Below are 26,011 nucleotides of genomic sequence, written 5' to 3'. Positions count from 1 at the left end.
GTGATGGAAAGCTGACTAACACAGAAACTCACAGCAAGTCCAAGAGCCTAATTCTTCATAGCCTGGAGCCCAGAGTCCAAGCCCCAATCCCAACCATACCCCAGAGTTATTTCTGATTGTCTATTTATTCTTTTATGACACTGTGACGTCTTGGGTACCTTGCTATTTAGGAAAAAAGAAAAAAAAAAAAACTCTTTCCACTGTGAGCTAGTAACTCCTGGTGTGTAAACATGCCTTTCTTATGCAAAACGACCAACTCAAAGCCCACTTCTTCATCTAACTCCACTTAAACCAGGGGTCTCTGGCCTCCAAGCCACACAGGCTGAGGCGCTTGGTCAGTAGAGACACCTTTCTCTATTGCAGTCTAGGCCTATGGAAGCTAAACTCTATTCTTAAGCCTGTTCGTACCATTTCACCCATTTCTCCTCAGAGAAGCTGCCACAGCCCTCGCGTTCCTTCGAAGCACCCTCCCTGACCATCCCCTCACATAGCCCTGCACAGCAGCAGAGGGTACTTCCTATTCAAACTGTGAGCAACACTCTCTCCTCTCACCCCTCCGGTAGCCTGCTATGGCTAATTAAACAGGTACACGCTTCCTTATTCCTTACCTCAGGTTTGCAGGAAGCTTCCAGTCGATGCCTTCGTGGGGGAGTGGCTAAGACAACTGACAAAGCTGCAGGCCAGTGGTCTGAAAGCTCCCAGTGCATGCTATTTGGATGCCTCCGGGCTGCCTCGCTTTAACCATCCCAAAGGTGACTCCAAAAGGGGGAAGCTACTGACAACAACAGAGTCAGAACCTCTCAAGGGCTCTGCCCTGGTGTCAGGTTTGGCCTCTCCCTTCACCGGGACTGTGCACTGCCGTCAACTGATAGGCAGCTCAGAACTGAACACACCTGTACCGAGCAGAGTCCGGTCTCCATTCTGGCTCCAACCACTGAGCGGGCAAGACAGTGGTCCTACCCTCAGAACTCAGGGTAGCACTTGCCAAGTGTCGTAGCACTTGCCAAGTGTCGTGCCACTCCAGGTTTTTGTGTCTGGATCCCCAGCCTCAAGCACAGGGACTCGCTGAGGGTTCCATGTACGCACAGGGAAGCACCCATGGGGTGGGAATTGATGTGATGTCGCCACAATGCAACCTTGCCACTCTGGCCAATATCCAAGAGCAATGCAGGCCTCCTGGGTCCCAAGAACTAAACCCCATCAGCTCTTAGTGGTCCCTTCCTTATGTTGCTGCCGCTTTCCTTAACTCCTACTCCACAGAGCTTAGCCGGGCCAGCGCATGCGCAGCCACACAGACCAATAGATTGACGCGCGCTCTGCTGTCGTAGTCCAAAGCCCTAATTTTGACTACAGGGCTGTGTTTCCATTCTGATAGGCTTGCGGGTTCCACAACCATCTTGCCTCCAGCTCTGCCTCTAGAGAAACCCAAACTGGAAGAGGACTTACTGGTCCTTTCAAGGGTGAGACTGAGGCCTTCAAGGATGCTGTGCTAAGGGTCCCCGCATCGAGCCTGAGCAGCAGCCCAGCCCAGGTTCTGTTCATAAACACTGCCACATCTCTTGCAGGCCAGCAGAGACCAAGACACCTCACCACGCCCTCAAAGAGCCAGAGGTAAGGCAAACAAATAAATAAGCTTTTAATAAGGCAACAGGTGCCCCCCGGCTGTGCGCGGCCCGGGCTGCTGGGTGCTCAAGGGCAAGCGCAGACGTGAAGGAGGCCTCTCCCCACTGTAGCTGGGCAGACAGCTTTCCATGCGGGAGGACGCGGGTGGCCCCCGGGTTTGGAACAAATACGTTTATTGCAGGAAGGGTGAGGCTAGCGGCTCACCAGGCGAAGAGCGGTTTGCTGTCCTCCTTGGAGAGCTCACACAGGCAGTTCAGCAGTAGCAAGGAGTCCCCCAGGAACTTGGGGGGCACGATATCAATAACCAGCTTGCGCAGCGCAGCTGGGCTGCTGTGCAGTGGGTTGGCCCGCAAGTCTGGCCGCTGCTTCAGGATGCCGTAGGTATTGATGAGGAACTCACTGAACACCGGGTGCACTTCGCGGCTGTAGCCTAGCTTCTCCAGCCGTGCTGTCAGAGTCAGATAGCGATGTGTCAGCTCACGGAGCTTCTTCTCATCCACGGAGCCATCTAGGGACTTGATAGACGTCTGAGGGACACAGAGCAGAGGAGACAAGGCACCAGGTCAGAGAAGTGTCTAACCCTAATGGAGGGTAAGTGAGGCAGGGCAGACTTGGAGGCTTAAGAGGGGAAATGGAAGCCTTCCATCTCTTCAACAACTTCGGAAAAGTGGGCCCTTGGTGCGAAAGAGGGTAGTATGGGGGGGGGCTGCAGGGGGTATTCACTTGGACCCAAGAAGAGTCAGGTGTCAGCAAAGACTTGCCAGAGCTAGGATGTGCCCCCAAATACCAACCCTGACCTCCAGCAACAAAGACCGTGTACCTGCTTGATCTTCTCAGGGATGTTGGACACTGTGAAACCATAGAGGCGTGTCACCCCCGGGAACACATAGGCAGGATACGCCGGTCAAGCTGGAACGCGATCTCCCCGACGATTCGGCATCCTTCTCAGGGCCCGCAAAACTCTGGATCTCGGGTGAGACAGGTCCCATCCTGACCATTTCAAGGTCCCAGGTACCTTTGCCCCCCACTGTCAGGGTAAATGAAAATCCTTAAAAAGCTGAGATGTTTGACCTGGAGGTGGCACTGGTCCCTCTCTGCTCCAGCTTGTTTCCCTGGGACCTGGACACATGCATGGCTCCCTTCTCTGTTTGAGATGCCAAAAGCCATGTGAACCTGAAGAAGAGAATGGGTCCCCTAGGGAGAAGGCACCCAGGTCTATCCAGAGAGAGTGGGGTTCTCTGCTCTAGAGGAATTTTAATTCAGCAATATGGCTACTTTGGCAAGGGCTCATGCCCAAAGACTGGTCTGTGTGATCTAGCTGGAATACAGACATACCTTAGTATACACCTTTAATCCCTCTGGCTGGAATATAGACACATATACCTTTAATCCCTCTGGCTAGAATTTAGTACACATGTTTAATCCCAAACAATGACGCCTAGTTGAGCAACAGACTAATGTAGCTGATGAATCTGAGAAAGATTTGACAGGATGAGTCAGAGATAGGATATGCCCAACTCTCACAAGAGCAGAGAAGAAAGAGAAGCTACTTAAGAGCAGCAGCAGAGAGAGAGGGAGGGAGGGGAGGAGAGAGAGAGAGAGACAGACAGACAGACAGACACAGAGAGAGAAAGGGTTGGTTCATGGAGACAGAGTTCAGGAGTACAATACAGCTGAGTGCAGTTCAGTTCAGCTGAGTGCAGTTCAGTTCAGAGGCAGTTTTTCCAAGCAGAACAATTCATTAAGAAGCAGATAGAAGCCCATTTGAACCAGTCAGCTTGGAGAGGAGTTTTGAGCCAGAACAGCTGAGTTGAACCAGCCAGCCAGAGTTCAAAAGAACTTGAAAGGGTGAGCTTATTCAGGAGGTAAGTCTCAGAGACTGAAAACATTCTAGGCCTAGGTTAGTAGAGGGAGGCTGGAAGCTGAAGCCGAGCTTGCAGAGGATTAGATTGTACAGAGGCTAGAAGCTTCCAGGCCTAGGGATAGTTAGATGGAAATGCTCTGGGCTGAGCCCAAGTCATGTATTCATAAAGCTTGAGTATGGCTCTCATCTCATCCCCTCTTCTGAGGACATAAAAAACAATATTTATACTCCCCTGTTGTTCTCAGATGCTGTCCTGCCAACCCTGCCAGGTCAACCTTCTCTGAGGACAGCGGGGGCATCAAAGCCTGGCTCTAGAAAGAGCCAACCTCTTCCGGTCTACACCATTGCCACCAAAGACTGGCTGATGTCTAAACGTCCACTGTCAGTCCGATCTTGCCATGTCTGAGGCGAGGATGATGGGCCAACAGGAGATTCTCTTTTCACTCTTCTTATAGTTATCAGGACACTTGATTCCTTCTCTACCCTGCACCCCCCCAAAAAAACTGCCCCACAATATCCCCTCTTCACATAGCAGCCTTTAGCATCATAGAAATCATTATTAAACAATGCAATGCATACCAATATCCTTTCAAAACTAGAGAGTCTTTTGTTTCCAGCTCCTAAGTCATCGGTTCTCAACCTGCGTGTCGTGATCCCTTGGAGGAGCCACCCACCCTTTCAGGGGGGTACATATCATATCCTGGATGTCAGACAGTTACATTATATTCATAAAAGTAGCAAAGTTACAGTTATGATGTAGCAACAAAAAAATGTTATGGTTGGGGTCACCACAACAATGGGGAACTGCGTTAAAGGTCGCAGCATTAGTAAAGTCGAGAACCGCTGGCCTAAGTGATGACAGTGCAGGAGTGCATCACCACACCTGGACCCTGTCTATTTTCAATTGGATTGTTTGGCTTTTTACTATTGAATGCAAGGGGTTTCACTTTGTTTTTTAGTTTGTTTTTTAAACAGGGTCTTAGTCTGTAGCCCAGGCTAGCCTAGAAACCACTATGTAGTCCAGGCTGTCTTGCAAACTCAAGGCAATACCCCTGCCACAGCCTCCTATGACCTAGGATACAAAAGGGAGCCACTACATCCTGCAAGAGCTCCTATAAGTTCTGGAACTATTTCCACACCAATACATGATTTACAAATATTTTCCAACAGTGACTTCTCATTTCTTGATGTTCCTTAAAGCAAGAGAAGAGTTTAGTTTATCTATTTTTGGTGGTTTGCCTAGGGTTTTGGTGTCATACCTAAATCCACTGTCAAATCTAAGGTGATGAAGACTGAACCCTGTGTCTTTAAGTTTTATGGGTCTTAGAATTATTTTTTTAATGTATTTATTTATGCATTTTATGTATGTGAGTACTTTGTCTCCATGTACATCTGCACACCAGAAGACAACATCAGACAGTTGTGAGCTGCCATGTGGGTGCTGGGAATTGAACTCAGGACCTTCGGAAGAGCAGTGAGTGCTCTTAAGCACTGAGCTAGCTATCTCTGCAGCTCCCGGTTCTTGGAACTCTTAGATCTCAGATCTCTTGGGCATTTTTCAAATGCCTTGAGCTGACTGTTGCATGTGATATGAGGTATGGCCCAGCTTTACCCTTCACACACACACACACACACACACACACACACACACACACACACACGTGTTCAGGATGACTGCCTTTCCTGCACTGTACTATCTGAGCCGCACTTTATCACATCACACTCCAAATGCATGAGCTTGCTGCTTTCCCATTGGTAAGCACGTCAGCCCTTATGACAAGCCTTGGTTTCTGTAGCTTTGTCATAAATTTGAAATTGGAAAAGTATGAGTCCTCCACTCTGTTCACTTTTTAAAAGTTCTTTTACCTGTCCTGCATCCTTTGTATTTCAATATAAATAGAAGGTTCTGCTTATCTTTTCATTTAAAAAAAAAAATAGCTAGAAGTGATGAGTTGCAATGATCTACTGATTAGTATTGATATTGGCTATTAAACAATATTAAGTCTTCTAATCCACAAATACAGCTGTGTCAAATATTTAAAGTTTTATGCCTTTCAATGTGTTTCTGTCTGAGTCAATTTGTCCAGTTGCAGAAGGTAATAAAGCCCAGGAGTTGAGAACTCGGCTGGAAGCGTCCTCCCTGCTGGCAGCGTTTACAGTGCTAGAGCAGTGGGCATGCTACAGTGCTGGCCTGACAAGCATGATGTGCTCAGTGATACACAGTGGCATAGTTTTCATAGGGGCAACCAACCACTTTCCGGTTGGACTTGAGACCTGCCCCACAAGTGGGAATTCATGCCTGGGACTGTAAACCTAACCAACAGCCCATGACTCAGGAAGTCAAAGGCCCTAGACCAAGCTTACTATTACTGATTCCCTAAAGGGATGTCAAACTGCCTTCTAAATATTTATGTTTATTCCCAAGGAGCAGAGCGGCTTCCGGTGCTGGTCAGAATAGCTTCTGTCTGCAGTGGGCAGTGGTTAATGCAGAGACTCATAACTGGTCAAAGTGCTAAGAAAAAGTTATTGTTGACTATTCAACCTTAAACGCACATCCCTAACACTCCAGGGACATTGCCAAAGAAGGGGAGGAAAGAGTGTAAGAGGCAGAGGGTGGAGGAGTGCTGTGGAATGCTGTCCTCTGAACTGTGATGTGGCCACACACTCCAGAATTCACAACAGCTGGGCTTGTTGCCTGCACAAGGCCTGTGAGCACTGAGCACATCAGCACTCTGAAATGGATGAGGGAGGGGCTCCTGGGGTTCCAGCTCTAGCTGAGGAGCTCTTGGCAGTTACTGGCAGCTGGAGAAAGGGGAACCATTTTTCTTCAGTGGTGTAGCCACTTGTAAGTTGCCCATGCGCCAGTAAGTAGCTCCACTCACGTTTGTGCAGGCAACCACACTTAAACTCAGTGGGTCATCAAATGACACAGAAGTTAGGGGAGGATCTGTTAGGGAAAAGAAGGAGACTCAGAGGAAGTGGGAGGGGGACTGAAAAAACAAGGTGTGAATATGATCCCAATGCACTTAGTACAGGTATACAACTGTCAAAGAATTATGTTCTTTTTAGATCAAGGAATTAAAACGGACAAGTCAATCAAGCACATAGGCCCAGTCAGGAATGGTGGTACATGTAATCTCAACATTTAAGAAGCAGACACAGAAGGACTGGTGTGAATCTGAGACCATCCAGGGAAACAGAGTGAAAGCCTTTCTCAAACAAACAAACATACATGCATACATACATACATGCATACATACATACATGCATACACACATACATGCATACATATATACATACATGCATGCATACATATATACATACATGCATGCATACATACATACATACATACGGTAGATGGAGGCATGAAGAGGTAGAATGCTTATACCTTCTCCATATTAATGCATCTCGCTGTGTCTCTCTATCTCTATCTTGAAAACAAAACACCAACAACAAAACAAATAAAAACCAAATAAATGTCAAGGCCAAGCTGCTTTCAGTACTGAATTCTGACAAACATGTGAGAAATAAGACAAGCAATTTATAGCAAATCAGAAATTTACATTACAAGAAAATTGAAGAACAGTTCTCTCATGAATAGCAAAATTCTTTTTGTTGTTGTCGTTGTTTTTTGTTGTTATTGTTTTATTTTTCGAGACAGGGTTTCTCTGTGTAGCCTTGACTGTCGTGGACCTCACTTTTGTAGACCAGGCTGACCTTGAACTCACAGCGATCTGCCTGCCTCTGCCTCCCCGAGTGCTGGGATTACAGGTGTGCAGCATAGCACCTAGCACAGCACAAATTCTTTACAACTTCTAGCAAATTAGAAACCAAATGGGATTTTTTTCCCCAGTCTGATAAGAAGCATCTACAAAAACCTTAGCTAATGTCAAACTTCATAGTAACAGATGGAAGACTTTGCATAACTAGAAAAAGGCAAACATGTCACTGTCATCATTCCCACTTCACATTGGTTTAGCGACCAGTGTAAGAAAAAGAAATTAATGACATAAGTTAGAAATAGAACAATGAGCTCATCTTCCTTCACAAATGACATAATGGGCCAGGGCTGTAGCTCAGCAGTAGTAGGGCGTTTGTCTAGCATGCTGGGGCCCTGAGTTTAGTTCCTGTGCTCTCACAACCAAAAACAGACAAACAAAAAAACAGAAGGAATCTGTCAAAATGGTTACCAGTTTGGTAAGTTTTAAAGACACAAATTGTATTAATCAGTGTTCTCCAGAGAAATCAAACCATCTGGAGTGTGTGTGTGTGTGTGTGTGTGTGTGTGTGTGTGTGTGTGTGTGTGTGTGTGTGTACACAGACGGATTCATTATAAGGAATTCACATGATTATGCGATCCCACAGATCTTGAGATCTGCAGTCAGCAAATGGCAAAGCCAAAAGACCTGATGGTGTAGAGAAGATTCCTCTCCACAGGCTGGCATCATGGAGACCAGAAAACACTGGTAGTTAAGGCTCATGTCTGAAAGCAGCCTCATAAGACAGAATTCTCAGGGTGATCTCTTCAGGTCTTCAACTGATTCAATAAGGAATACCCACATTGAACATGGGGGTTTTGTTTTATCCATACTACCAATTTAAATATTAATCTCATTTTTAAAAACTTTGTTGTTGTTGTTGTTTTTTGGGGGGGGGGGCGTTCAAGACAGGGTTTCTCTGTGGAATAGCCCTAGAACTCTCTTTGTAGACCAGGATGGCCTCAAACTCACAGAGATCTGCCTGCCTCTGCCTCTGCTGGATTAAAGGTGTGCGTTACCATGCCTGGCCTTAAAAAAAAAAATCTTTACTAGCATACCCAGTATAATGGTTGGACGAATGACCAGGCCCTGGCCCACACACTGATATCTGACTCATAAGTTAATTATTGCAGAGGTCAGTATACAGGCAACTATATAGGAATATATAGAGATATTTACATGTATAGGAAGTATAAAAGGTAATTAATATCATTTATGACTAGGACTTGATGGTGCATGTCTTTAATGCCAGCACTTGGGAGGCAGAGGTTGGTGAATCTCTGTGAGTTTGAGGTCAGCCTGGTATACATAGTGAGTTTGAGGACAGCTGGGCTATCCTCAAAAATAAATAAATAGGCCTGGCATGGTGGCTCACACTGTAATCTCAGCACTTGGGAGGCAGAGGCAGGCAGATGGATCTCTGAGATCAAGGCCAGCCTGGGGTATAAAGTGAGTCCCGGACAGGCAAGACTCCACAAGAAACCCTGTCTTGAAAAACCAAAAATAAAAAATAGAGTCCAAAACTAGACTCAGATGCAGGAAGAGGTCTGTTTTTGACAAGAAACTGAGGTCATTCCACAGGGAAGAGCCATCAAATGCTGCTGCTGGAAGTAGGTCCTGATGCAAAGCTCACAGCACAGAGCAAAACCAAACGCTTGTAACTAGTGAGAGACCTAAATCCAAAGCCTAAAGCTACAAGACTTCTAAAAGACTAAATCTATAATGTTGGATTTAACAAGGACTTCCGAAACTGCACACAAAAAGTACAGAGGACAAAAGAAAACTATCACAAAGTCCTACTTGACTATGTTCAATAATTTCATCTTTCCCTCAACAGCAACTGACTGGGAGGAGATACCTAGGAAACACAAGCCCAAAAAGGGCTTAGAGCTAGAACCACATAAAGAGATTGTTTTGATTTGTTTTGTTTTGTTTTGTTTTGGCTAAATGAGGACAAGCGACTCCATTTTTTTCCAAAAGGCCAGGACAGACATAACCCTGACCCTTGACCCCTGACCCCTGGCCCCTGACCCCTGGCCCCTGACCCCTGGCCCCTGGCCCCTGGCCCACCCTAGCTCTCCTCCCTATGCTTTGCCACTGGAGAAGCTAGCCACAGTCTCCCCACCCAGGGCCACCTGTGTGTACCATACCATTGAGGTAATAGGTCCTCCTGCTCCTATCCCCAGTGGGCAGGTTACTCTCCGAGAAGCACACCTTCTTAGGCCGCACGATTTCCCTGGACTCAAGCAGGGTCTTGTCAGCCAGGGTGTCCTGCAAGGGACTCAGGAGTGGGGACAGCTTCCTGTCAGTAATTCGTGTGTGTAGGTCTGGAGGACTGAGGAAGGCCTTGAAAGGCACCTGGGAGGCGGTTGCACAGCCTGGGGAGGCATCATCCTCACTGGAGAGCGGGGCATGTGAGCATAGCAGGTCTTCCAGGGAAGAGGTCTGTAGCTGGGAGGGTGTGTCAGGGACTGTGGCAAACCTTCCAAAATCTGGACCTGAGGTGGAGAAGCAAAGGACAGCAGTCAGGCTGGAGGTACTCAGGCGGGCGCCAGGAAGCCCAGAGAGAGATGGATGAAACCTACCACTCCCAGCCAGAGCTCTGCCCCTCCCCCGACCTTAGCACTTCACCAGGTGATGGAGGTGATGGAGGGAGCCCCTGCTCCATGAACTCTGCAGGAAGCATGTGGGCATTAGTGCGCTCACAACCACACTTGCTGGAGTGACACCTACATGCTTTTCAAATTGGTCACAAATGGTATCAATCCTATTAGAAGTTTTTCTGCAACGTAAGTTTTTCCGATTCATCCATATCCAGCCACCTGTGGACCACCACGTGGTTCCTCTGTTTCCTGGCCCATGTCCACACCCAAGGACTTTCACCCTTTTCACCATAAAAGCAAAGCTGTGGCGAGGGGTGAGGGTTCAGTGGTAGGGCGTTTGCTTAGCTGGGCTAGAGACCCTGAATTCAAAGCTCAGTACTTGAAACAAACAAATAACAAAGCTGTGGTCAGCATCCCTGGATGTGCCTCGTGGCTCTCAGTGAGCCCTTCCTTCTGCAGGCACACCTGAGCTCAGGTGTGTGCATGTTTGACTGCCCCTTGTTTTCCACAGCCTCATCAACTGTAACTTATCTGTCTGTTCTTGGACTTGGGAAGTTCTCAGTCTATCAAAAATCATATCTTAAAAAGTACATATGCATAAACTAGCTACTCTGCCCAGAAGTGTTCCATGAAGAAGAAGAAGAAGAAGAAGAAGAAGAAGAAGAAGAAGAAGAAGAAGAAGAAGAAGAAGAAGAAGAAGAAGAAGAAGAAGAAGAAGAAGAAGAAGAAGAAGAAGTTAAAAATGAGAGCCGGGCACAATGACACATGTCTGTAATCCCAGCACTGGGGGAGTCAGAAACAGTTGGATCTCTGTGAGTTCAAGGCCAGCCTGGTCTACAAATTGAGTCCAGGACAGCCAAGGCTACACAGAGAAACCTTGACTCAAACAAACAAACAAACAAACAAAGGAGAGGAAGAAGAAGAGGAGGAGGAGGAGGAGAAGTCGTTAAAACGACAACTTTGCCAGTGAGATGCTATACCTCCTGTCTGCCCTTGTAAGACCCTTGGTCCTTGAGGGCCTCACAGCCCCTACCCATACACCCTTCACCACACTGAAGAGCCTGTATACAGCTGTATACCAACTAGAAATGTTTTTGGAAACTGACATTAAATGGTTCAGTAAGAAGCAGAAAAACCAAAGTGGTCCAATAAACACATTTCTAAAAATTCTGAGGAGAAAACAAAAAAGGTCTCTTCAACAAACAGTTCTGGGAAAACCGCATTTCACATGTAAAAGTGCAAGACTAGGTTATTCTCACACTCTGGGAACCCGGCCAGGTGGCATGCGGTTCACCAGTCCCTGATAGTGGTCAGCAACAAAGAGATGTGGGGGCTGGTGCCCAGATGGCCTCCACAACACTTACTGTTACAAATGTCACACATTCGCTGCAGGATGTCACAGGTGACCGGTTTCATGAGTGTGGTCCCTCCAACCTCAGCCACTTGTCATCAACACTGTCTCTGTCCCCTTCTAGCTCCCTGTGAGATAGGATCCCCTATATATCCAAGCTCCCTCTTCAAGGTTCCCTTTGGGACTCAGTGGTGGAGATGTGGTGAAGGACCCTCTGATAGACTTTGTGCCTACCAGACCCCAGTGGACTACAAAATGCCCTTTCAATGCTGGGCTGAGAAGACAGAGGCAGACATCCCAATGGACTCTAAGAAGTCACTACACCAAACGCAGGACCTCACAGTCTTCCTTTCAATGGGTTCATTGCTAACCTCCAAGACGACCCACAGGAGTGGGCTACAGCCTGGCCAACTTCACACTTTACCATCAGGTTGTTTGTCTCCTTAAAGACTTGGTGAGTTGGAATAGCTCTCTAGCCTCTCACTCTGGCCAGGGGGTATGGACGGCAATCGCTGCCTTCAGGAAACTCACCCCACTAGAGTTCTCAGATATCAGGGATTGATCGGGAGTGGGAGCTCTGTCTACTGCCTACCATCCCAACCAAAGTGCCACCCACTCACAGCCAAGGGTTGATATCAGGATCTCCCTCTGCAGTGGGTGCTACACCCCGCTCCTGGAGCCAGGTTCTACCAAGAGACTCTTTTTCTTCCTTTCTTTTTTTCCATTTTTTTTTTTAAGATTTATTTATTTATTATCATGTTGCACATACACCTGCAGGCCAGAAGAGGGCACCAGATCTCATTATAGATGGTTGTGAGCCACCACGTGGTTGCTGGGAATTGAACTCAGGACCTCTGGAGGAGCAGTCAGTGCCCTTAACCTCTGAGCCATCTCTCCAGCCCTAAGTGACTCTTTCAACTGATGGCAAATGAATGGATGAGGCTAAATTTAGCTCTATCAATAGACTCATCTGCACCTCTGTAAGGCAAGCAAACGGGACTAGCTGCTACAAAGCAGAGGAAGAACCACTCAGAGCTGGATAAAACCGCTTAACCAAACCCAACAAAAATGGAAATGACCTCAGCAGGCCTAGAGCCATGTGACCACACCCTGCCTGTTTTAATCCAGGTGACAGAGCTTCAAGACTGCCACAGGGGGGTCCTCCAACTATTGCCAGCTGGCATAGCTACCAGCTGACATGTCCACTCCACCATTCATCTGTGGGCTGAGTCCCTGAGAGAAGGGCTCCCCCCAAGACGATCTACACAACAGGCTACCTGGCCTATCTAAACCCTACGACCCACCCTGCACAGGTGGAGCTGCCGTGTCCTGGCAAGGCCTGCACCTCACCTCCGTTCCCCGGGGAGCAGGCCTCAGGGTAGGTAGCGGCCTTGGGAAAGAGCAGGTCCCGGCCCCCTCGGCCACAGCTCTCCTGGCAACTCTCACTGAGCAGCCGCTTCAGCATCTGGTTCTCCTTAAGGAGGCGCACCTGCTTCTTCAGATCTGCGTTCTCACTCATAAGCCTGTTCATTAGCTCGCTACCCTCTGCCATGGTGTCCAAAAGTGCTCACATGTGGGCCTGTGGCCCCATGGAGATGGAAATACAGAGTCCACAGACCCCACAGAAACTGCCTAAGGCCACGGAGTTCCACGCCGCCTGGCCTTCCACAGCCTTGTGATGTCGCTTCCCTTAAAGAGGCAGCATCACAAAGCCAACATCCTTCTTCCTCAGCCATGTTCCAAACATCTTTAAACCAACCTGGCCGCAGTGAGACACAAAGAAGCCAGATACATACTGAGTATGTAGGCATGCGCCTCAAATCATAGAGGGATTGGGTGTTGATAACATTGACAAGGTCCATGGAATGTGAAGGCAGGAGGATGACTTTCTAGAAGTCAGCCTACACAGAGAGGACATCATGTACCAAGACCTTCAAGGCCAGACCTTGCCAGCACCTTCCAGAAGCAGCCAGGACAAGGCATGGGCAACCTCGTTGTCCATACCCTGTGATGTCCACAGGCCATAGTGGACTTGGCTGTCATCTGAGTGACTGTTCTTCCCATGACATGTGCTGTTAACCTGTCATTTCCTGCCTCCACAGGACCACAGGTCAGAGGGGCTCCCAGAACCTACAGGACATATAAGATGCTGGTTTTGAGTTTCACCCTTGGAACCTATACTTAAGGAAGGAAAGGGCCATTAGAACAGAGGAGGTGACCAGCCTAGGGCAGGACCCCACGATTGCCCCCACAGTTCCAGGGAGATGCTAGGGGAACCCTGACAGGGCTGGAAGTGGAGGCCACTTACTGATCACATTATTACACTTCTCTCATAAAAAGATGTGAGGCAGATGTTTGTGTCCAGCACACACACTGTGAGTACTGAGTGTCTGGCTCCATGCCATATACTGGACTCATTAGGGATGAGACCCTATGGACCAGTGACCATGAAACTGGCAATACTAGAGTTAATGTAAGTTAGTGTACAACTAATGTAAGTTAATGTACAGTTAATGCAAGTTAATGAACAGTTAATATAAGTTAATATACAGTTAATGTAAGTTAATGTGAGTGTCTAGAAAATCACCCAGGCATCCTGCTTTTCCTACTGCACAAAGTGGGTGAACTCTATTTCTGAACCAGGTCTTCCTGTACTGGCTGCTCAGAAACACCAATGGGGGCTGGAGAGATGGCTCAGAGGTTAAGAGCACTGGCTACTCTTCCAAAGGTCCTGAGTTCAATTCCAGCACCCACATGATGACTCACAGCCATCTAAATGAGATCTGATGCCCCTCTTCTGATGTGCAGGCACACATGCAGCAGAATACTAAATGAATAACAAATAAATAAATCTTAAAAAGAAATGAAACACTAATGGTTGCTGCCTGATCCTCCTGATAAGAAAGGAGGCAACCAGAAAACCCCCAATCCAACTTCTACCAGGTCCTTCTCTACCAATGTCTTGGGCACTCTGTGTGGACACCAGCATGTCCCCAGGTAAAATCAGTCCAGACAGCCATGTTAGTATAATATTTCAAGTACAGCAAACTCGGAATTTTTTGGAAAAAAGGATTCTCTCTCTCTCTCTCCTCTCTCTCTCTCTCCTCTCTCTCTCTCTCCTCTCTCTCTATCTCTCTCTCTCTCTCTGTGTGTGTGTGTGTGTGTGTGTGTGTGTGTGTGAGACAGGGTTTCTCTTGTGTTGGCTGCCCCTGGACTCACTTTGTAAACCAGGCTGGCCTCAATCGAACTCACAGCAATCGCCTGCCTGCCTGCCTCCCAAGTGCTGGGATTAAAGGCCTGCGACCCCACGTCTGGCCTGAGAAAAGATATTTTTAAACATCAAATGTTCGATCAGTTGGCCTCTTTCCTCAGACAAGGGCACTGGGAACTAGGATGGGAGCCACTAAGGGCTGTCAGCAGCCGTCAAAGACAGAAAGCAGAGCTCAGGAAAGCTCAGGGTGCTTGAGTGGCTTCCCCTCCACTAGCTGTTGTTGTTTTTTCAAGACAAGATTTCTTTGTGTAGTTCTGTTTTAAAACTTGCTCAGTAGACAAGGCTGACCTCAAACTCAGAGATCACCTGCCTCCTGCCTCCAAGTGCTGGGATTAAAGGCGTGTGCCACCGCTACCTGGTCCCATCCAGTAGCTTCTAACTGCACTGAAATGCCACCTTCTTTCCTGGCAAGAAAATGCCATCCAGCCACTAGGCTACCAACATTCTGTCTATTTACTTATCATAATCCTTTTAATATGTCCTGAACTCACTGTTATTAATCTGTTTAGTGTCACATTTGTGACAGAACTGATCTGAATTACCTTTTCTTTTTCTTTCTTTTTTTTTTTTTTTTTTTAATATTTATTATTATGTATACAGTGTTCTCCCTGCATGCACACCTATACACCAGAAGAGGGCACCGGATCTCATTATAGATGGTTGTGAGCCACCATGTGGTTTCTGGGAATTTAACTCAGGACCTTTGGAAGAGCAACCAGTGCTCTCAACCTCCAGCCATCCTTCCATCCCGAATTACCTTTTCTTATGTCTTTAAATTTTTTATTAGTTTATTATAAATTTATTTATCTGGGTGTTTTGTCTGCATGTATGTCTGGGCACGACATGCATGCCAGAAAAGGGTGCTAGGTCCCCTGGAACTATTGTTACAGACAGTTGTGAGCTTCCATATGAGCACTGGGAATCAAACTCATGTCCCCAGGGAGAACAGCCAGTGCTCTTAACCACTCAGCCATCTCTCCAGCCCCTAAAAGCCTTATTGAATTTTCATTTACTTGTTCTGTGTTAGTGTGTGGGTGCACATGCATGCCACACGGCAGTCAGACAACTTTCAAGAGACAGTTCTCTGTATCATGTGGATGCTGGGGATCAAATTTACATCATCAGGCTGGCAGAAGTTGTCCTCACCTGTGGAGGATTCTCAGCAGCCTCTCAAAATCGCCTTGATATTATTATTATTATTATTATTATTATTATTATTATTATATTATATTATTATTATATTAGGTTTTCTGAGACAGGGTTTCTCTATGTAGCCTTGGCTGTCCTGGAACCCCTTTGTAGACCAGGCTGGCCTCAAACTCAGAGATTCCTCTGCCTCTGCTTCCCAAGTGCTGGGATTAAAAGCATGCACCACCAAGCCAGGCTCTAAGATGTTATTTTTAAAGACCAATTTCAGGTGCACAGCAATACTGGGGTGAGGTAGAGATCACTTGTACACTCTCTACTCCCACATAAGTACACATTCTCCCCCTCAGAACCTTGCACCTGAGGCTCCAATTGTCAAATTTGGCATGTCCCTATCACTGAGTGTCTAGTGTGCATGCAGCTTCCCTCTTGGGAGTTGTGTTTGGCAAATGTGTAACGGAGCATGTGCCGACTACAGTGTCCTGCAGAGTAGTCTCCATGGCCTTGAGGATCCTGTGCTTTTTATCCTTTACTGTCCAGAGCTGGAATCATGGTACATGCAACCCCAATATACCCCACAGAGAGAGAGAGTGTGTGTGTGTGAGAGAGAGAGAGAGAGAGAGAGAGAGAGAGAGAGAGGAGAAGAGAGAGAGAGAGAGAGAGAGATTTGGGCTGCGCACCTCTGGTGACCAGAAGATAACTTTGGGGAATTGGTTCTCACCTTCCACTTTGAGGCACTGTCCTCTTTCTGCTCCTGTGTGGGCTCCTCACTGGCCCAAGTTTCAGGGTGGTGCTCCTGCCTCTACCTCCCATTTTTCTGTTGAGTGCTGGATTACAGATGGATGCTTTGGCATCTGGCTTTTTACCTGGGTTCTGGGGATAAAACTCTATCATCTGGTTTGTATTTCTAGTAATTTTACCCTGTGAGCCCCCATATCTTTTTAAAAAGAGATTATTTTTTTTGACAAAACTATGACAAATTATAAACACTATTATCATTCCCTTAAAAAAACAGGACCATTATATGTGCACAATAGAAATTAAGGCAATGGGGCAGACACTAGTTGTCATAGGTATGGGCATTGCTGCTACCTGGGGTCATCTGATCAGGTAGATCCAAATCAAAGGCTGAGAGGAAGAAAAGAGACTACAAAGGGGAAATGATTGCACATCCACCAAGTCCACTTCCCAAGTCATGGCCTAGAAATCCCTTCTAAGAGTAACATCAGTCAGCTCTGTTCTTGCCTGTCTTTCATCAAACGTTACTTAGAATTCTGCTGCCTAATGCCCAAGTTTGGGGATTCCCCAATTCCTTCCTCTCCCAATTAAGTTCACTTTAGTCAACAAACACGCTTTCCAGTTTGTGAAGATTCTCTTCATTCGCAGCATGATGGTGACGCAGAGGGCCCCGGGATGTGTGGCTTGTGTGGGTTAATAGAACCTGCTCTTGGCAGAGTGTCCAAGTTTCGCTTCTGTTTATGTGATGAAAACACTTTGACCAAAAGCAGCTTAGGAGAGGAAAGGTGTTAGTCATCTAAGCTCCGTGTCCACCATCCATGAGGCCATCTCAAAGCTAGGCTTGTTGTTCCATGCAGTTCCTCTGACCAAGGAACTCACTTTACGGCCAAAGTGTGCAAGAACCACAGAGAGGGTAGTGCTTGCTTGCTGGCTTGTAGGCTTATGCATTCTATTAGGTAAATTTGACAAAATAAAAATGGCATTGTTAAAGCTAACTTCACCAAAAACCAAAGAGCCAGGAGGCAGTAGCCCCACCTTGTTCAGCATCACAACCTTCTCTGCTCTCTATTTTGCCAGACCAGTTTGCAGTTAGGAGAATGTGCCTTTTTTTGCATCTTTGCATTAGGTTTTATAATTTTAATTGATGTATGGACAAACAGAAAACAAAAAATAAGTAAAAAAGGAAGATTTGAATCCAAGCAGTGCCACACTTTACGTCATCACTACAGGTGTTCAACCGTAAGGAAAACCACCTTGAAACGATGCAATTGCTGACTCATAATTATCTCTACTTAGAACATATAAGATAGTTCACTGTTATTAATGCTTTTTTATTAAGGCAATTTTTAAAAAGTAAGGGTAAATTGTCTTCTAAAACTGTGTACTTTCTGGTCAGCTCTGTGTGATCAGTTATCTACCCGAGAGGCTGTTTCCTCCTTGTGCTGGGCAGGTTGCTGGCCCTCCCTGTTTCCATCAACCACATCCTCCTAGCTCCAGAGCTGGGCTAAGCACTTACTTCTTTTGATATTTCTTTGGTTTTTTGGGGGGGGGCAAGGGAGTGGTTTTCGAGACAGGGTTCTCTGTGTAGCCTTGACTGTCCTGACTCACTTTGTAGAGCAGGCTGGCCTCGAATCACAGTAATCCTCCTTGCCTCTGCCCCCCCCCACCCCCCTCTCCCGAGTGCTTGGATTAAAGCGTGCACCACCTTTAATGCCTAGCCTCAGACTTTAAAAAAATATTTTTATAGGGATCGATGTGATCTTTTCATTCTGCTGGTGCTGCAGACCTGCCAGGTGCCTTATTTACGGGTCCTAGGACTTGGTGCTAAACACCAAAGGCTGCTCTGGAACTGTACATTTGGTCAGATTGTTAGCTTTTCCTGTTTTCTTTTGAGTACCTTTGAATAAAAACATCTGAAACTTAAAAGTAGAAAAGTTATACTACAGATAGTAGTAGTATCTGTATAAAATACAGAGATAAATAAATAAAGTTGAGATAAAAATAAATCAAGTTGAAAGCCAGGTGTGGTGGAGGCGCACGCCTTTAATCCTAGTGCTTGGGAGGCAGAGATAGGTGGATCTCTGTGAGTTGGAGCCCAGCCTGGTCTACAAAGGAGTTCCAGGATACCCAGGGCTATGTAGAGAGACCCTGTCTCTAATTGATTACTTAATTAAACTATATTAAAATAAATTCTAAATCAAGCTGATTAAATGATATATCACCATATAGTTATATTTGCTAACATAGAGAATGAGAAAACAGCACATCGCAAAATTTATGAAAAAAAAAAAAGAAAAAGAAAAATGTCCTAGTAAATTTAATTCTACTTAGCAGTAAGTTATGTTTTAGAAGTAAAAACAATTCTGTGCCAGAGAGAAGTTTCTACCTAGCCCTTCAGCAGAGTGGTATAGTGGTGCAATCCCAGCATCAGGAGCTTGAGGCCAACCTCAAATGATACGTAGTGAGTATCACTTCATAGTGAGTACCACCATAGAACACTGCTTCACAAGAGGGACAGCATCAACCTTCTTACTAAGAATCCCTTGAAGACGAGTGTTGAGGTTCACATCACAGTGAACAGAGGGCATCTCCCATGACTCCACAGGAAAAGCCTTCAGTGCATTCCAAATCTATCCCTGACAAGCCAAAACTTTCATTCAAGAATCTTTACGCATTTCTTCTGGACAGTTAACCTGGTGAGGCATCCCAGACCAGCTCCCCACTGAGCCTGGCGAACTCCCTAGGCTAGGGCTGGTAACTCTACGCACGATGACAACTCCATAGCAGACACACTACATTATGAGGCGTGTTTATCAGCCGTCCTGTACACGTCGGTTGTATACAGTTGATTGAGGCATGACTGGGAAATTGCGCAGGACAGAAGCGCTGCTGCTAGGGCAGAGCTAGTGATTCGTCATCTGTCTGCTGCTGACAGAGGCTGAGAAACTCGTGCAGGGAATAGAGCAGGACTATGATCTAGATAGGAAGCCCTAGGAGTCACAGCACACGGTGGTAGTTGGTGGGAGCTGGGCAGGAGGCAGTGGCCCAAAGCCTCAGGGTTATCTGAACCATGGCAGAGGGCAGCCCTAGAGCAGGGAAAGAGGGATCAGACACAGCTCTCGGCTTGTTGAGGAGGAAAGACTATGGGCCAGGGAGAGGTTGGAGCTCCCACTATGGCCAGGGAGAGAAGTAGGAACTCAAGGAGACACACACTTCCCACCTAGAACTCCGCCTGCATGCTGGCCCGACACACAGACTTAGGAATCAGAGATTCAGAGCTCACCTTTCAAGAACACGACTCAGAAATCTGGGATTCACTGAACTCAAAGCACAGTTGGCATAAGGGTTGGTAATGATCTTTAGGTGTCATGGGCCTTTTCCTGGCTCACAGGAATGCCACAGCTGCCTGGATGGCTCAGTGAGTCTAAGGGGTGAGCTGGACATGATCGGCTGTCCTTGCTTGTGCTGTCCCACAGTAGGAACCATCACAAGCACTATCTACTCTACCCTTGCTATTCTATGCCTGGCTTCCCACGAGTGCTTCTCTATTGAGAAGCCCAGAAGCCAGTGCAATGTGTATGAGCTGTAATCTAGGGGCAGAAACTGGATGTTACATCTGCCCCTTGCCACACAGCCTCGAGGCATTCCAGGACGAAGTCTGGGGTTTTTGTTGTTTGTTTTTAATATTTTATTTTCAAGATTTATTTTATTGTGCCTTTAATCCCAGCACTCGGAGGCAAGAGGCAGGCAGATCACTGTGAGTTCAAGGCCAGCCTGGTCTACAAAGTGAGTCCAGGACAGCCAAGGCTACACAGGGAAACCCTGTCTTGAAAACAAACAAACAAAAAAAACAAAAAAAAAACAAAAAAAAAAATTTTTTTTTTTCTTTATGTGAATGGGTGTTATACCTGCATGTATGTCTATGTGTGCAGTGCCCACAGAGGCCAGAAGGTCTCCTGGGAACTGGAGTTATAGTGGGTGCTGAGAATCAACCCAGGTCCTTGAAAGAGCAGTCAATGTTCTTTAGGTGGTGGGCCATCATCACAGCCCCAAAATGTCTGTTTATTAAGGGCGTTGGTGATGGTTGTGAAATGAAATCTTATAACATTTTGTATAAAGTGAAGTTTATATCTCCTTTCTGGAACGCCTGGTATTTCATACAGTGATCTGATCACGCCTGTCGTTTCTGGTGACAACAGCCACTGCCAGGGCAGAGTGATGAAGGGACAGCCTCACTCCCCACGGAGCCTTCCTCTGGCATACCAGCACATAGGGTTGCCAGAACTGCCCCAGCACAAGGAACAGAAGTTGGTCAGGAGCCATTCCACAGACGACCAGCGAGGAAGTGAAGAAGCCAGCTGCTCCCTCACAGAAAGTCACTGGTCACGATAACTCTAGTTTCACCCCTCCAAAAAGGATTGTACCCAGAAGCCGCAGAGTGCACTGTGCCTCTTTGGATTTTAAGGTTTCTCTGTTCCCTTTCTCACTGAAGCAAGTCTTAGAAGAACTAAGCTATACTGATGAGTGTCTAAAAGACACCAGCCCCATCCCTACCCTCAGCCTCATGTCTCCAGACAGAGGACGAGGCCGGGAGCGGGCTGAGGAGGCTCCTATCATCTAGTCAAGAAACTCCAGGCCTCGCCAGGAACTCTGAGGTGATGATGCTGACAGCTGCAGCACAGGCAGAACATTGAATTCAAACATGGCCGGCGAGGGTATTATCAGGGTACAGTTACGTTGGAGAAGAAGCGGCCCAGGGTCCAGATGGGGAAGATGTTCCTGTAACTTGTGTAGCTGATGGCACAGACTTGTTGAAGACCCCAGAGATGTTCTCCTGGAAGACACAGAAAGACGAGCGCTAAGAAGCTTGCGCCGGATGGTGGTCCTAACTATCAAATTCCCAGCCCCACGACAAGTCTGCTTGGGGAGAGCTGATGACCGAAGGGTAAGGTAAGAAGCAAAGAGAGGAACGCCCAGGCTAGCTGCAATCCTACTCAGCTTTGGTCCCAGCTCAGAGGACTATAGCTTGAAGAAAACATTCCTCCTTGGCCTAGTAGTCCCTAGTAATCCCCATAACAACAGGGACGCATGGAGAACCATCTGCACATCTTGTCAGCGAGGGCCCACACACAAGAAGCACACGGTCGAGCTGAGGCTCTGCAGGAAGCTTCAAGTATCTAGTCCTTTCCCCGAGCCTGTTCTCTTTACAAATAGCAGAATGTGCTCAACACTCTAAGACCCAGCAAACATATCTCAGATCTTACAACCAGACACGCCTCCAGTTAGCAGTGTCCACAGCCCAGATCTCCACAGCACCCAAGAGGAACCCAGGCATAGGAAGTGTGAAAACTAACGGGCAAGCTGGGTGTAGTGACGCAACCTTTAATCCCAGCACTCGGGAGGCAGAGGCAGGTGGATCTCTGTGAGTTCGACACCCAGCCTGGTCTACAAAGTGAGTCCAGGACAGCCAAGACTACCACAGAGAAACTGTCTCAAAAAAAACAAAACAACAAACAAACAACAAAAGAAAACTAACAGGCAAGCTGGAAATCCAATGCTGGAACCACTACCCATGGCCCCCTCCCACACCTGAGGCCAGTCTCCGTTGGGGAGCTGCTTCTCCAGCAGACATCTGATTCCTCTCTCCTGAGCAGTGATGTCGGGATGCCTGAGGGACAAGAAGACAGCCGTGAGCACACCTAGAGTGTGGCATTAAACATGCATCCAGGAGAAGGACAACAAAATCTCCAATACTATGACGATGATAGGTAAACCTCAACAACCAGAATACCTGAGGCTCCTGCCGTAATCTTCCAGGAGCCCTGAGAAGCAGAGCGCGTGCAAGCATAGGGTGATAAGTGGGGCAACACTTCCTATAGACCCAATCCTGTCCCTAGAAGACATGGTTGTCATGGCAACACAGCTGCCACATGATGCTGTCAGATTCCCCTAGAGGAAGCCAACCTTCATGCCTACTCTGCTATGTACTCTGATGCACCTCCTGGCAAGAGGGAGACACCAAAAGGACTGAGAGTTGACAGAAGCAAGGTCAGCAGTGGGGAACTGACTAGGAAACAGATGCATGACTCTCCTGTTCTTGAGGTTCCTGTACACACTGACTAAGGGAATTTCAGGAAGCTCTCCAAATGGTCCCAAGTGTACTGTGGCAACACAGACTAAAATAGCACATACCGTGTGGTGTGTGGTGTGTGTGTGTGTGTGTATACCCACCACCTACGTAAACACATACATGCAAATACCCAAACACCTGAAGTACATACACATGCATTGTGTACCTATGGGCACTAGTGCAATACATGTGGCTTAATACGAGATATGGACACAAGAGACCAAAGGCATCAGCCTTGTACTCTCAACACTGAGACCTTGCTTTCACCTCCACACTGGAAAGCAACTTCCACCACAGCCGGCCTCACTTGTTTCTCTCAGACACTCCACCCCACCCCCACCCCCCAGCTTGCTCTGTCAACTAACTACCATGGATAGGTGGAGCATTTCCAAGAGGTAAGTCTCTGTGGGGCACGACTCAGCCAGAAGGCTGCCATTTAGCCAAGGAATAGGGTATGTGGCTTCTTACACTGCCCCCATCCAGTTACAGAGAATAATGAACGGCTCAGTCCTGTGGCTACTTTCCACCTCTTCCACCTTTGTATATACCCAGGCCACCTCATCAAAGTTGAGTGTCCCTAGTATTACATGCCCTACCTGACAGCCATCAGCCCAGCAGGGCCCAGCAGGTATTGTGGACCTGGGACTTGGCACTCTGCACATACCGCCTTTGTTCACAAGACTCGAAGTCCTCCCCCAGCCTCCATCTGCCATCTGCTGGGACAGGAGGAAGTTGCAGGCCTGAGACACTTCTGCACAAGCAGCCCTGTAGAGAGAGCATGAGACTTGAGACACATGAATTGGGAGATCTAAGCCCTCTATAGCCCACCCTGACAGGATGCCTGAGGGTCATAGGAGGGGCCTCCAAGGAGAGTGGACACAGGCTGTGCATGCCTCACAGAGCTGTTGGGCACAGAGGAAAGCACTCTGCACCTTCACGCACATGCAGGCTGGCTATGTGGGCACACCGGACAGAGCCATGCATTGCATCCCTGGGCTGCATCTGGCTTAGCACAACATGCCTACACTCCAAGCCCACTAGACCTAGAAGCACTGGCTAGTGCAGCCAGAGACAAAGCTTGAATTAAGCCCTGTTTTCCTGAGTTTCTCAGTGTTTCTCTCACTGAGAATATGAGACAGATTTATAAGACTCTGAGGTAACCCCTAGCCAAGGCTTATGAGCCAAGAAAATATGTCCTTAGAAATTCCGTTTTCCTGAAATAGTGATATTATCTCACTGTTTAAAAATATTAAACAAGCTGAGCATGGTGGCACACGCCTTTAATCCCAGCACTCGGGAGTCAGAGGCAGGCAGATCCCTGTGAGTTCAAGGCCAGCCCGGTTTACAAAGCAAGTCCAGACAGCCAAGGCTACACAGAGAAACACTGTCTCAAAAAAAGAAAAACAAAAACAAATTAAACAAAATAAAATTGCAAAGGACAAAAGCTCCATGGCAGAGCATTACTGATCTGGTTAGTTTTACTGTCAACTTAAGAGAGACACCTGGGAAAGAGATCAGATGAAGACTGGGAGGGTCCAGCCCTCTGTGGAAGAGAGGAGATGAGCAGGGGTTTTCTCATCATTCTGTTTCAGTTCCTGCCCTAACCTCCCTCAAGGATTATGGCCTGCAAGTATAAGCCGAAAACAAACTTTCTTCCCCAAGGTGCTTATGGGCAGTGTTTTATCACGGCCACAGGAAAGCAGGCCAGCACTGTTAGCGTGGCAATGCCCTCCCTTGCCATCAGCCTGAAGGCTGCACTCACCCGTCTTGGTAGGTATTCCCCATGCAAGCGAAAGCTTCCAGGCCAAACCAGCCGCCATAGGTGAAGCAAACCCCCCAGGACCTAGAGGGAGACAGAAGGGAATGTCAGACTTGGCCTTCATTCCAAGTGAGCGGGCGGCCGTCTACACAAGTACTGGGACAACCTGGAGTAGAGAGGGCAGAGCTGGGATGGAGCATGGTGGTGCACGCCTGCACTCCCAGCACTGAGCTAACACAGGAGGACTGCTGATTTAAAACCAGCCTGAGACACACAGTGATCCTGTCTCACAAAATGTAAGGGACAGAGGAAAAGGATGGAGGGTGGGGAAGGGAGAGGGAAGAGGGAGGGAGGGACTTTGGCAGTTGCTAAAAGCCTTGGGTACAGACATCACCTGGCTCAGCCATGGCTTCCTCCAGTCAAGACACAAAAGAACTGCTCATGCCCACAACAAGGAGCATAATCCCATTTAGGCCACAGAGCACTTCCAGTACGTAACCCAGCTGCCTCCTACAACACAAACTCTCGGCAGAATGAAAGGGCAAGCATCTGCCAAGGACCAGGACCTACCAGGAAGCCTGAGTCTCCCAGGAAGAAGGCAGGAAGGGCACATGTCCGCCCCTTCCACCAAGTGCCTACTCACCCCTCCCAGGAGCCGTCAGCTCTCTGCATCTTTCGGCAGAACTCCAGGCCTTGGCTGAGGGTCTCCCTGCAACACAAGCAGCCCAATGGCAGTGCAGACAAATCACAAAGCCTTCCCCAGTCCTGTCCACAGGATGCTCTCAGGAAAGGGAGAATGGCCTCCCTTCAAACAGATCAAGACAAGTGTTCAGAGGAGGGGTTGGGGGGAGACAGACAGACAGACAGACAGACAGACAGACAGACTTTGGAGATGAGGTCCACATTGGAAGGAGCTCTGAAAAGTAACAGAGCCATTGACCATAACTAGTGGCATGAGCCTGAACAAATCATATAAAATGAACTTGATTAAAACCAACAACAGGGCTGGAGAGACGGCTCAGCAGTTAAGAGCACTGGCTGCTCATCCAGAGGTCCTGAGTTCAATTCCCAGCAACCACATGGTGGCTCCCAACCATCTGTAATGAGATCTGATGCCCTCTTCTATCTGATATTCTGTCATGCAGGCATACGTGTAATAGAATGCTTATATACATAAATAAATAAATCTTAAAAAAAAAAAAACCAACAACAACTACACTTGATATGGAGCCTGGTCCCCTTGAATCATTTATAGAAGTTTTCATTGTAGGGTAGAAAATCTTAGGCCTTTACTTTCACAAGTGGGAAGCTCAGCCGGGCAGGGTCTTGCCCAGAGTGTGCCTCTCCTCGGGCTCCTGATCTCTCTCAGCACAGGCCTCGGCTCCTGGTGCTCGGTTCCCTCTTCAAACTGTGCGTTCCTAGTCCTGCCCCATTTGCTCTTTTCACTGTACACCTGCGTAAGAGCAATTACTAAGGCCACATGTTTGGCCTCAGGCAAGTTCTTAAAGTATCACAGGAAGGGTCTCTAGCCCGGTTGGTATAGTTGCTCCCGTCCTGAAGCTCTGGAGCTGGGCCTCCACGGTTGGCACAGTTCTCAGCACTGTCTTCCAGGCTCCTCCTAGGATGGTCCATCAAGCTCTGCTCACAGTGTTCAACTACTTTTCTAGACCAAAGTTACAAAGCCTTCCACATTCCTCCCCAAAAATGTACGGTTAGGTCTGCCACAGCAAGTTATCTTGGTACCAGCTTCTGTATTAGTTACCTTTCT

At 47.5% G+C, this 26,011-nt stretch overlaps 2 protein-coding genes across 4 annotated transcripts in view; both read right to left on the bottom strand.

The window, feature by feature from the left end:
- The window catches only part of Lss (lanosterol synthase), a 93,880-nt gene that overhangs the window by 51,102 nt on the left and 16,767 nt on the right, over positions 1-26,011 (bottom strand). The window contains exons 18-19 of one of the 3 annotated variants that reach the window (XM_051153267.1): positions 24,887-24,952; positions 24,247-24,327 (exon numbers count right to left, since the gene is read on the bottom strand). The exons of 1 other annotated variant lie outside the window; for it this stretch is intronic. In XM_051153267.1, the coding sequence (XP_051009224.1) occupies positions 24,247-24,327; positions 24,887-24,952 (147 nt within the window). The remainder of the gene's footprint in view (positions 1-24,246; positions 24,328-24,886; positions 24,953-26,011) is intronic. One more of the 3 variants, XM_051153268.1, reaches the window with a different exon arrangement.
- Positions 1,824-12,751, bottom strand: LOC127195735 (speriolin-like protein). The gene is given in 7 exon segments (XM_051153271.1): positions 1,824-2,150; positions 2,444-2,517; positions 2,520-2,561; positions 2,564-2,591; positions 8,947-8,948; positions 9,396-9,743; positions 12,550-12,751. Coding segments are annotated over 7 exon segments (1,023 nt in total).

The sequence above is a fragment of the Acomys russatus genome, chromosome 11 (assembly GCF_903995435.1).
Source record: "Acomys russatus chromosome 11, mAcoRus1.1, whole genome shotgun sequence".
Taxonomy (NCBI): domain Eukaryota; kingdom Metazoa; phylum Chordata; class Mammalia; order Rodentia; family Muridae; genus Acomys; species Acomys russatus.
The sequence above is the reverse complement of the archived record's forward strand: the minus strand, read 5'-3'. Positions and strand labels throughout refer to the sequence as shown.